Source organism: Argiope bruennichi, chromosome 2 (genome assembly GCF_947563725.1).
Source record: "Argiope bruennichi chromosome 2, qqArgBrue1.1, whole genome shotgun sequence".
Classification (NCBI taxonomy): Eukaryota; Metazoa; Arthropoda; class Arachnida; order Araneae; family Araneidae; genus Argiope; species Argiope bruennichi.
The window spans coordinates 125,731,036-125,745,163 of NC_079152.1; the positions used below are offsets into that span (position 1 = coordinate 125,731,036).

The 14,128-nt window shown below is 25.3% G+C and overlaps 1 protein-coding gene across 2 annotated transcripts in view; it reads left to right on the plus strand.

The window, feature by feature from the left end:
* Positions 1 to 236: 236 nt before the first annotated feature.
* LOC129961685 (synaptogenesis protein syg-2-like) overlaps positions 237 to 14,128 on the plus strand; it is a 386,666-nt gene continuing 372,774 nt past the window's right edge. For both annotated transcript variants that reach the window (XM_056075219.1, XM_056075220.1), the window contains exon 1: positions 237 to 596. In XM_056075219.1, the coding sequence (XP_055931194.1) occupies positions 452 to 596 (145 nt within the window). In that variant the 5' untranslated portion in view covers positions 237 to 451. The remainder of the gene's footprint in view (positions 597 to 14,128) is intronic.

The window sequence follows — 14,128 nt, forward strand, 5'->3', positions numbered from 1 at the left end:
AAGCCAGCAGTAAAATATCGAAACAAACTGATGCTGCTCAATGTTTCAGAAGTTCAAAGGATCAAATGTGTGACAAAAGTATTTGAAAGGGGTCCGAAAGAAACCCACACAAGTGAAAACCGGCACCGGAGCTCCAAATCGATCCAGAGCACCTCTCCCTCTCTAGTTTCCCCCTACTCCTGATCCGGGGGAACTCCGGCTGAAATCTCCTTTCAGAAGCCGCGTGGAGTCTTGTCCAGACGGGCGGAATACTAAAATCTCCCGTCTTTTGTGTCGAAGAAAACAAATGCAAACACTGGGTGCATGTATTTATTGAAATTTAAAAGGACGATGACAGTGGACTATAAAGACCCCGGCACCGTTTCTTTGGTTAGGAATTATGCTTTTTGAAGTTGGACCACTTTTGACGTCTGTAGAGTTTGAACACTCTTATACTCTTCTACTTTGAAAGATGTACTATAGTTATTTCTTAACTGCGAGTTTTCGGCAGCATACAGGAATGTGTGACGGAATACCGAAGCAGGACTATTGGATTATTTTTAAAGTTTTGACTGTGGTTACCTGTCTGATAGAGTTAGGATACTGCGGCACCATAGGTAAAGTACCATCCATGCTTTTTCTCACTAAACGTCTGGAAAAATGATTTTCAAGTATTTAAGGCTAATTTGGTCAGATCTTAAAATATCGTCCATTGTTTCTTTATTTTCAAAATGTGTATTTTCAAAGAACTTGACTATGTTGTGTGTTTAAATGCCATGAGTCTTGTTATTAGAACATAAGTTTTTATATGATATGGTGCTTTCATGGACATAATATAACTTTTTAATGATTTAAATAGGAATGGTCTAAAATTTTACTCGGCTGACAAAAAACGTTTTTCCAGTAACTTATAAAGTTAAAAATATTATTAGACAATAAATTTCTAAAATAATTTTGAAAACTATTTGATATAATTTTGAGCTTTGTAACTATGATTGACTTACTTCCATATAAAATATATTTAATAGAATGTTGTATCCCAGTAATATACATCGACTATACCGATGCTATTTTGTTATCTATGATTTCTTTAAAGAATCTGAAAGGACATAAATGTTTTGTTAAAAAACAAAATTTCTGAGACATTGATAAATAACCGTATAAACATATAAAACATAATAAATTATAAAACGTTACTAATAGTTTTTTTTTACTCTAAAATAAATATTGTATTTATTTATTTTTTATAAATTTACTATCTTTTATTCCAGTATTAAATGAAATAACAATAAATGAAACGGATGATACTTAATGCGATTTAGAAAAAAATGTTGCGTTGTTTTAAAGAAATATATATATATATATATATATATATATATATATATATATATATTTAACTTACTATTACTATCACTATTTTCCTAAATTAAATAAACTGAAATTGTTTCATCTATATATTAAAAGTGTCGTAAGGTAGTTTATATTTTTCATACTATTTAATTAGAGATAATTATGATTTCTCTTTGATGATGATTTCTCTATGATTTTTTTTTTAGTTTCATTCCATTATGCACAAAAAAAACACGTTATATATATATATATATATATATATATATATATATATAACGTTTTACCTACAATGACATATTCTACATTTTTTTTTTCTATTTTTCTTTCAATATTTTTTTTTCAAAAAAAGTTTTCTTTATTCTTTTCATATTGATTTTCAATGAGGATGAAATTTTGGTTTGATAAATGTATGTTTTATAACTTACAGAAAAAAGAAAAAAAAAATCCGAAAATAAATTACTTCCAGGACAACAACGTTTTTCTGTATTAATCAAGGGAAGAGATTTTGCTTTTTATTCTTTCGATATTTATAGAAATCAATACGTTTTAGGGATATAAAGTAGAATATATTTTGAGACAAGGGATCTTGAACTAAAAGAGAAATTAAAGTGAGTACTTAAAATAATAGCTGTCTTTTATTATTTCTTTTTTACCTTCAGTCATTTTGGAAGGGCTTTTAATAACAACGAAACCCATCGATGGATGTTACTCGCTAAATGTACTTATGAACAAAATATTTTCAAGAACTCTTTTGTTTGATGAGAAATGACTCGTTTTACTTTAAATGAAAAAATATTTCTTTTCACAAACATTTAAAGATGAAATGGCTTACTTAACTAGATGGTGTCACCTTTCTGAATGTAAAGATGTTTGATTTTTCTAATTTTTTTTGTTCATTTTATTTATTTATTTTTGAATAAATACTCCTGAAAATGAATCCAAAATTCAGAACATTCTTTTGAAGAACAGACCGTTAAACAGGAAAGAGGGATAAATACAAACGGTTTAACTATTTTGATTTATTTGATTTTGTTTGCTGCAGTCAGTTTATAAATTATATTTTATGTTATAAGAAAATTACGTTTTTTGAATATAGAAAGGATAAAAATTAAATTATAAGAAAACATCCGATTGTTATTAATTATATTGATAGAAGAAGAGAGCATGATATCCAATGCTACAATTATGGAAGATTATCATTTAGAATTGAAAATAAGTATGTTTCTAATATGTCAGTTCATCAATGGTAAGACGGTTTAAAATCCTCTTTAATTAGATAAAATATAAGTGAGTGGTAAATAGTTACGATAGGTTTTGCCTTTATTTTAATGTTTTTAATTATTATATTTTTGAATTTTTTTTAAAAATATTTTAATTATTTTTTAAAAAAGAATGTTTAAAAAGATATTTTAATTTTTTTTAAAAAAGTTTGCTTACTTTTTTTTAAAATCTTATATATATATATATATATATATATATATATATATATATATATATATATATATATATATATGAATTATTTAAATACACTATATGTACATTTGAAGAGAAAGCATATATAAGTAGGAAAAAATTAAATCGGTTTCCTCTATTGTCTTAAGTATTCAATAAAGATGGCATCTTTAATGAATACCATTCTCATGATTATTTTAATGAATCTTCAATGTAGGAGCATCTGAAATTATATGGGTCACACGTATTGTTAAATTTACTAATTTTTACCTTCATATATCTCATAAGAATGTGTGTAATAATAGAAAAAATTAAGTAAATCAAAAATTTTTTATATCCATATATTTAAACATCTTTTTATTGATAGATGAACAGCATAAAACAAAATATTCCATAGTATTCATGCAAGACAGGTATAAAGCTTATGCTGTATGTATATTAAAGGTGTTTAGTAATTTTTCAAAAAGTGACTTAATTTATATTCAGAACTTAACTGACCTCTTTTATGTGTTATTTCTAGAAAGAAAAATAAAACGAAACAAGCAAACATTTCTCCACACAGAAATCATATAAGACAGCTTTTTATTACTCTCATTCTTTTGAAAAAAAGTTACCGGGGATATGAAGTAAATATAAATTATAAATTTAAATTATCCGATTAAAATGCTTAATATTCATTGGAATGTTAGGGTTAAGACATACATTACTCTTGTTGGTAGCTTATAAGCTATAAAGCAGAAACAAATCAGTTATTTTCTTATCCTTTTCAAGATAATTTGAATTATGAAAATATATTAAATAAATCTGAAAGTCGAACTTATCTAAATATTTTTCCTTTAGACTGAAATTTAACAATATCGACTATAAATGCAACGGATTTACTCTTTATTCTGTTCCAAGAAGTAGTTTGTGCAAAAATTAATTTGTATCTAAATAAAAGCTATATGTGTCATTCAGAAAATTTTATTTCGGAATTTAATGTGAAATATAAAAAAAATAATAAATAGCTAGTTTATCTGAATTTTTGCGTGGATAATTAAAATTTTTAATTGTTACTAAAAACGTTGTAGAAGCTTCATATATTCGCGATTCACATTTCAAGCATTAGTAATGTGAAACAAATCTTTAGACTTAAATAGGTGTACACATTTATCCAAATAATTTAATTTGAGGTCCACATTTTTTTTTCTCAATTCGCTTCAATACTAAACTAATTAATGAAATGGATAAGGATATTTCTTTGCATTCTATAGTAAATTTCAGAAAAACTCTCACAAAGTTCGGTGAAGGTTTTCTACAAAAAAGCGTTAGATGAAAATTCGAAGAGACATATTGATCAGCGAATAATTTAAAAAATTCCAAAGAAGTAATATTTACGATTTATTTATGTAAAATAAGTCTTAAATAATTAATTTTTTACTTACACAAAAATGCGTTACTTTGTCAAGAATGCATTGTTTTGATGCACTAAAGGAATTGCGAGAAAAGTAATGAGAATTCCTGCGTTTACTCATTCACTAATAATTTAGCATTCCAAATTCACGGAGTGTATATATCACGGAGCTCATTTTTTCCCATAATAGCCATATTTATCATAATGTACCTTTAATTTTAAACTGAAATAGAAATTACATATATTTTGATTTATAGAATCTTATATAGATACAGTATTCAGCTTCTTTATTTACCAAGATAAAATTACTGAATCCATTTGAAGTAAAATGTAAAGATCGCATAATAAATTTTAAAAACAAGGCGATTCTAAGAAATACAAATATCTATACATTGAATAAAAAATATAGTCAAAGACAAAAGGAATTCAACTTTTTGGATAATAATATTCTGTTTTTGTACTTCTTTTACGTATGAGGTTTCCGAAGTGTAAGGACCAATATTGGACTATTGTGGCTATGAACTCTGTATTCTACTTTATCGTATATCGATAAAAATCAGAAGGATAAACCTTGAATTTTTCGTTCGTAAGATTAAAATGCATTGGGAATTAATCTAGGTAAGTAAAATCTTTTGCCTAGAAAAAATAAAAGTACATTTTCTATGTGCTTAAAGTAGGCAACCAAGTATTTGAAAGAATTCAGATTACAACCATTAAAAACAGGATTTTTCATGTTGGCTGTTACCTGTAAATAAAAGACTACGGGAATATTTGGCACATAGGAAAATAGTATTTCCTATGAGCTTATAGTTAGCCATTTAAACACTTAAAATGATTCAGATTACTGCCAATAAAGACTAAATATTTTATGTCAATTGCTTTTAGAACTAGCAATGTAACATGATTAAAATAAGTATTAAGACCTTGAAACTTTTAGATATTTTAGTTATTTTTAAACTAAATATATAAGAGAAACTGGGAAGCAAAATACAATAGGAATAATTAATTAAAAAAAAAACGTTTATAAGTTTTCTAACAAAAATATTATTCAAACATGGAGCATATTCAAACATATCTTACAGCAATAATTTCAAGCTCCTTTCTATAATTTTTCAGCTGCCGTATTAGTTAATAGATAATTTTTGAAAATAATTAAAATTAACTCGTTTTTCTTGAATATATAGATAATTTTTTCTCTTTATTAATTGAATGTCTGGCACAAAAGAGGCGCTTCCTAATAATAATCTTTTCTTGATAAATCCTTTATAATAAAATAATTTGAAAATTGCTTTCATGCAGTAAAGTCTCATACCTTTATTTCCTAGTCACGCACAATAATGTAAAAATGCTGTATATACATGGACAACAACGTATTTAATTCTTACATTTAAAAAATGGGTATTAAAAAATGGTAGTTTAATTAACAGTTTATTCTATGAATGCAGATATAATTATTTTTTATACAAACACTATTCTGTTCATTTTACAGATAAAGAGATAATATTGCGTGAAATAAGATGAAAATGTAATTTCAGCATTTAGTCGTTTACATACACGCTAATTTATTGTGAATACCATTTTTACCTATATTAGCTCATGCTAAGAAGCAAGTTATATTTTTTTTAGTTAAAGATACTTTTAATAATTTACTCTTCGGCTTCGGAGAATCATTATATTTCTAACTTGAGAATTTAACAAGTAAGTAAAAACAAGTAAAAAAAAATGGTTCTTTGGATTTATTGCAGGAAACAATGTTTTCATATTTATTTAAGGGTTTTTCCAAAATTTGAATCGCAATCTGTTTTCTAAAATTTGTATTCAAAATTCTGGAACAAAAGTTGCTTTTTAGCATTTAGGTTATTTAGTTATATGCCAGAGTAAAAAAAAAAAAAAAAAAAAAAAAACTTAAACCATTATATCTTCCTTAAAATCATATTTTGTTATGTTTACAATTCTATGCAAATTAAATCTGATGTTAGATAATGTTTGCAAAACTATATGCTTCATTGCATATATTACTTTTCATTACCTACATCAATTTTACTCTTGAAAAAATGAAATTGTAGTTCAATTTCCTTAGAGATTTTGGGCCTGTATTTTAGATCAAAAACAAAAAAAATATATAAAGTTTTTTTAGACGAATAGAATTTTTTCCAGAAGATGAATAGAGAATATGTTATAGATATCAGCATCATCTAGTCAAAATAAGAATAATAATTACCAAATATTATCATGGTAATGTTTATATACATTTTCTATTTGGACCTATCAAGTAATAAATTATGAAATAATGAAATCGATTGCAAAATTTTTTTAACTTAACTGTATCATTAATTTATCGAAGGGTAATATTCTTTAGTGAAAATATTAAGCTCATTTGGTATTTGGAATGATTTCCTTCAACTTCTAATTTTAGTTGAGGACCAATAAAATCATATATTTACTTTACAATGGCCAAGGTATAGCGTATTAAAAAATTAGAATTCTTTTTAACTGAAATTTGCATTTTCAATGATAATATGTTTTTAGCAAATATGCTTAAAAACTGCTATATATGCATTATAAAATATACAAGGTCGCATTAAAATGGCTTCCCGTGTTTAGATGTATCTGCTAAAATAACTAATTAAAATGAACTCATAGGGATTGAACTCGCGTTCCATATGCAAATCAGAGAAGGCGCCAGAAAAGTGTTCATCATGAATAGAAATCATACCAAAGTCTTCACAAATTTAATATAATGTTGAAAGATGAGTCCAGCACGCTGTAATTGTTTAATGTGTCATGTGACCTCTACTACGATGATATTCATTCTGTATATCATTTATTTCTCTAAATGCATTTGTAATCCCTCGAACATAAATTATTGAATAATTCTTTTTCCAACTGTTTAACTTAACTATTGACAAGTTTTCATTCTAGAAGCACTAAAATGTCATCTACAATAATATTTGCTACTTTTTTCCCCGTATTTGTCTCCGAATGTCTTCTGAAGACTTTATATGAAATTCAACTGTATCTTGTTCATTTTCTTGACTGTAGATATATCCAAACATAAAACGAACATATTTCATGTCTTCCCTGTATATAAGCATAAGGAATTGTAATCAGATTCATATTGCAAAATCTATAATAATAGAATTATGAATATTGAGGAAAGTCATTTTTCATTTTCAACCTGTCCATAAATATTGCTGCACACTTGTAGTTCTCAAAATTATATTTTCGTCTCTTATTGTGTTAAAACATTTTGCTCTTAGGGAAAGAAATATAACTCATAAATAATTTTTGAGATAAATTATTTAAAATTTTAATGGATTGCAAAGAAATATGTAGAGTAAATGTGACAAGATGAAAATACATTGTCATCCTCAATATCAATTATAAACTAAAAAAAAATTATTGTTAAATATTTATGATCCATATTTCATTTAATACCGGGAAATCGGTAATTTGGTGAGAATCTGGATTTTTGTTGTTGTTGTTGTTGTTCTTAAGCATAAAATGCAACGAACCTTTCCAATCCATTCAGGGTCACTTGACCCACTGCAGATATGTAATGACAATTGTGCATTTGAATCTTCTGCGCTTTTCTTTTTTTAACCCTAACTTAATCATGCATTCATTCCTCACCTCCCAAGATACATTTTGACGTTATATACCATTCATGAGACAATGAGTTGACTTGAATCGGATTTCTAATAAAACATCACTCGCTTTCTCTAATTTTATTTAAATCTATTTAAATAATCAGTTATTCATGATTCTGTTAAGCTGGAAATCGGATATAGAAATTTCCTGTTCACAATTTTAATATATAAATTACTTCCCTTGTGAATTTAACTTTTTTTATTTCAATTTTATCATCAGATATTTAATACAGAAAATGATAAAAGAACACAATTTTCAATTTCAAAGATTTGTTATCAGTACATATTTTAGAAAACAAATAATGAAATGCGAATAACGCAAAAAGTAGAAAATATACTTCAAATTAGTTTTATTATATGATAAGTAATGTGCATTTGGCACCTACAACCACTATGAGTAGTATTACTTTCTATAAAATTAAATTATATGATTATTAAAAAATTACTTATATATATATATATATATATATATATATATATATGTATGTATGTATGTATGTATATATATATATATATATATATATGATATTGTAAATGTAACAAGCATATGATAATGTATAATTACCGGTTATCATTCATAATTACCAATAAGTTTAGTGGTAATTATGAAAAAATACCTGGAATTTTACATAATCACCAGATTAACACAAATTTACCGTGACATATATATATTAAAGATTATTTTAAATCTTAGTTATTTAATTTTAAACCGTAGTAACTTATTTTGTTATAAATTAATACATAATCAGAACTTATAATAATAATTCGTCGTTCTCTAAAATGAATTTTTTAAAACTATATTTAGAATTTCATACATTCTTTCCGTATTTTAAATCAACAAATTATTATTACATAAGCTTATTAAATTATTATTTATTATTATTATTAGCTTATTGCAACATAGAACAAAATTTTAAAAAAATAACTATTCCCCATAAATTTCATGAAAATGAGCAATAAATATTAAAACGTGAGGCATTCTGAAATATCACTTAAAATACACATTTCAAACCATTAAGAAGAAATGAGAGAAACATTAATTTTGAAAAGGTGAAACATTTTAAAAAAAATATTTAAGGATATCAAGAAAAAAAAATAAAAGTGACGCTGAATTTTTAAATTTATTAAGGTTTAAATAAAAATTAGATTCATCTATAATTTATAACTTTTACCAGAACTATTCCAAGTATTATAAAAGAAAAAAAATAAGAGCATCTAATTTTCATTTGAATTACGACCTCTCATTCTTTTAATAATTTTGTATACTTACAAAAATTCAATTTTAAGAATGCCAGATGTACCTATTGTTTTTTTTCTTTCAACAGCTCATATGAATTTATTTAAACTAGAATAAGTCTTGCGTTTGCATGGAAAAATTATTAAATATTCCATTTCAAGTTTTTTTGCCATTTTCCATGGAATTAATAAAGCACAATTTTCTCTTAAATCTAATGTGAGAATTCTGTTGAAGAAGTTTAACCAAAAACATACTCTACATGATTACACATTTTTTTTTTCTAAAAAGGTTTCTACATAATTGAAGTTTTTATTTTTTTTAAACAATCATCTGGTATTCAGAGTGTAATAAACCTGAAAACGTTTGAAACAAGTCCGACGAAAAAAAAAATTCCATTTTCCAAGATTACATGCGAAATTCTTTTCAATGAAAGTGGATACGAGATTACTCATTCTTAGAATCGCTGCAATAATATCTTGAGACTTTCGAATAATAAAATTAAGTTATTCTTCCGTTTCATAAATTGCAAATATTTTTGGAAGTTATATTTCACTTTTGTTGTGTGATTTTATGTCTCTGTATTATTTTGAGATATAATTGATTATTTTTACACATCAGTTATTATTTTGCTCAAATAAAAGTGTTCAACTTTTAATGGCTATAAGTTATATAATTTGTAATATATATATATATATATATATATATATATATATATATATATATATATATATATATATATATATATATATATATATATATAAATTTTTTGCATCATATAACCAGAGATTGTAACATTCAGTTCGAAATATTGATGTTTGAAAATCAATTACATCTGATGTCTTAAGACAGTCTGAAATCAATTTCATCATCGAAATCACTCAAAAGAAAATTGCCTTCTTCTATGCGTCTATATTTCAAAGCAAATTATTTATTTTATAGCAGGGCAGATAATGCAAAAGTCGTAACACCTTGTTCTAAAATCTAGTTTGTAATCGATATTGATTAATTGATTCTATTGGGTTTCTGTTTCAAAATTTCCAGATATTTAAAGTTATAGTGATATGAATAATCAATGCTCAGATGTCTTAAGGTTAAAGCGCGTATTAACTTTAAAATCATTATTTGCCCTCAATTTTCTATTAAGGTTTTAATGTCTCAATAATTTTGAAGTATCAAAATAATGTGCTTCATGATTAATTAAAGAGTTAATTCGTAATTCTTCAGAATTAATTAAAAATAGCTCTTAGAATAAAATATGTTGTGATTTATTTTTCATTTTCATTCGACAATGAGAGAATTAAATTTTTTTTTCCAAAATAATGTAAGAAAAAAATTTAAATTCCTTAGTTCACGATTATATTAAGAATTTGGTTTCAAAATTTTAAATTGTAATTAAAAGAGAGTAGATTGTAATGCAAAACGAGCAAATCTAATAGAAAATTTTAAATGGAGAAATAATTTTTAGTAAATGCAGCATTTAATATTATTCTACTTACATTAATAGTAGATTTTAAAAGCATGCACCTCAGTTCTTGTCAATATATGCTTCACAAAAATACATTTTTTACTTTCATTAATAAAAATATTCTTTATTCATAATCACCTAATAAAAAATTAATGCGTATTTCGAAATTTATACGAATTTTTAAAATAATTTGATTGAAACCTACAAAATATTTTTTTAAATCTAAGAAATCGCCATTGAAAATTAAGGCCAATTGCCACTATACTATATTATTTTGTAAACCACCACCTTCATAAAAATATTATTTACCTTTATTAATAAAAATAGTCTTTATTCATAATCATCTAATAAAGAATGTATGCGTATTTCGAAATTTACAATGATCTTTATAATAATTTAATTAATAACATCAAAATATTTGTTAGAAACTTAAAAATCGCCATTGAAATTTAAGGATAGTTGTCATTAAATATGTTATTTTGTAAAATGCTACCTTCATAAAAATATTCTTTATTCATAATTATCTAATAAAGAATTCATGCGCCTTTCGAAGTTTATAATGACCATTTATATAATTTAATTGAAACTTTCAAAAATAGTTTATAAAATAAAAAATCGCCATTGAAAATTGAGGACAATTGTCACTAAAATATAATATTTTACAAACCAACACTTCAAAAAAAACAGTTTTTACTTTCATTAGTAAAAATATTCTTTATTCATAATCATCGAATAACGAATTCATATGCCTTTTAAAATTTATAATGATTTTTTAAAAATGACTTTATTAAAACCTTCAAAATAATTTTTAAAAACTAAAGAAAAATTTCCATTGGACAATTGTTACTAAAATATGTTATTTTATAAACCACCGGTTTAATTGTCAATGCATAATCCGAAAAGAATATTTATTTATTATAGGCAGCCTGTGTATAATTTACTACGTCCCAAGGTACTCCACACCATCTACAGAGGATTTCTTATCTAATTAACGTGTTTACTATAGCGTAGATTTGCAGAAGTCTCGTGTCTTGAAATGGAAAGAATTAGCTTTGGAAATAACTGCGGAACAGTGCAGCTGCTGTTGTTCTTCTATGCTTTATAAAAGGTAGTTTGGATTTATACGCGATGCAGGGAACGAAAATTAAAATGCAAGTACTTCCCATTTTCTCGTTAGTCCCTAGCTAATGCGTTTTCCTTTCGCACTTTAACTACAAAGGAAATTTAAATTTAGTTCAAGCAGCTGCAGCGACGAGATGTAACGAAACGGTGAATATTGTTTTCCGAATTTCAAACAGTTAGCTTCCGTTGCTTTGCATCTTTAAGCTACTCTGTGCATTATTAGTGGTATTTACTTCAATCATTCGCCGTTCCTTCGAGTCTCTCCTTTTTCGGTAATTATGTATTTAAATTACGCAATGCCTCTGAGATGTATGATTATTTGAATTCTAATACTCACGTTTCTGTTCTTCAAAAAAGGGCTTTATGGGTGCAACGATATGCGATATACGTTATATTGATTTATTTCCTATTTCTTTGAATACTAAGGATTGTGGGCTATTTCTTGTATATGCATTACATTTACTTTTACACATCAGATTTCTTTTGAATAACAATTGTATGAATTCGAAACACATATATTTGAATTTTTTTTGCATTTCACAAATCCTTTAAATGCAATCTATTCAACCCTATCTAATTCACAAGATTTGATATATAAATAAATAAGGTTAGATTGCTTGTTCGGTTTATTGAAAATGAGTAACTTTCTTTCTTGAGAAATATATACAATAAATGTATGATTTTGAATTTTGGAGAAAACTTTTCTAGGGGAAAAGTTTTCTTTAAGAGACAGAATGGTTAAGTTCTGGTTATGTTGATGTAAATATAAAGAATACCCCACCTAATTCCCAAGGTTCAATAGACAAATAAATAAATACCTGGATTGCTTATTAGTTTTATTGAAAATGAATGAATTTCTCTCTTGAAAAATATATACAAAAATCGTATATGGTTTTCAATATTAGAGAAAACCTTTCTATAGGGTTTTTGAAAGACAAAATTGTTATGTTCTGGTTCTGTTGATGTAAATATATAAATAATACATAAATTTGTGTGTCATAAATGTAATATTTATAATGGCATGCCGCTATTTATAACATTATTGTTGATGATATATCACTCTTGTGATATAACATTTCTTCTTCCTGCATTTAAATTTAAATTTGTTGAATGCACTCTGAATAGTGAAATAATTAATTGAATCTAATTTATTTCTGTTTAGAATAGATTATCATAGCAGATTGAATGTATATTTTGCATATATCATTCATTATATTACCGTTAAGACGTAATCGATATCTCTTAAAATTAATATATTATTATAAGGCTTAAATATACTGTATATAAAAACATTTGTATCACTTACGGTATTCTCCATTTATATGCATTTGATTTATTTTAATCTGATTCATTATGCATTTCGTGGTCACAGTTGATAAGAATTATACTGTCTACTTTCAAAAGGATTGCAAACATTAGATCCTAGAAGTAAGCGAAATATTGATGGTATTCACATGTAGCATAGGTTTTAGGATTTATAATTAATGGTATTGGTTAGATTTATTAAAGTATGTTTAGATAGACTACGCTGTCTTTCAGAAAATATTTGATAAACAATAAGAACTTGACTTCATTTGGTTTTGGTTCTCAAGCAATCTGTATGGTGTTTTAATTTATTTGAATGTATCAAAAGTTTTCTATAAATGCTAAACTTCGATATAAAGAAGAAAATAATTCTCCTTATGATTGCAGTTATGATAATTAATTATTATGGAATTTAATTATGGAGTTAATTCAGTTATAAAATTAAATTTATTATGATGTTATTACATTAACCCTTAATTGGGGAGGTGAAATTTTAGGACTTAACTGGGGAAGTGCGGTCTAGGAGACAGCATTACATTTATACTCATATTAAATTTTCTAACGAATCTATTAGTATGAAAAACTGCCAATATATTTTGTAGATATTTCTCTTGATATACATATATGTTTTAGAAAGTTTTCAAAATGTATTATCATATCAAAAAGTAAATGCGATGGAACATACATTTTCTTCTCAAATTACATATTACACAAAATAATATTCTTGAAAAAACATATTACTTTTCACTTTTTAAATCGTATTTAATTTTACAATTTATAAAGATATATAGAAGACAATATAATGTAAAATTCAAGAATTATATGGAAAAAAAATGACAATGCGTAAAATTGGCCCTTTTTTTATCGGCTTGTGTGACTTTCATAACACGGTTTTCTTGGGCATTTTAAACATATAGGTTAAGAACTAGTATAAAAATCAACCTATAAATTCTGTATATATATATATATATATATATATCTTGGTATATTAATATATTTTATAAATTTTTCAAAATACATTATCACTAGAAATATTAAATATGTTTGAACATACATATCAGAAACAGTTGAATACGAACTTTCATCGAAAAAATCATCTGTACAAATATCCTCATCACTAAAATCACTTCTGCTTCATTTAAAAGTGTCTGGAGTACTGCTTCATAATAGGATCA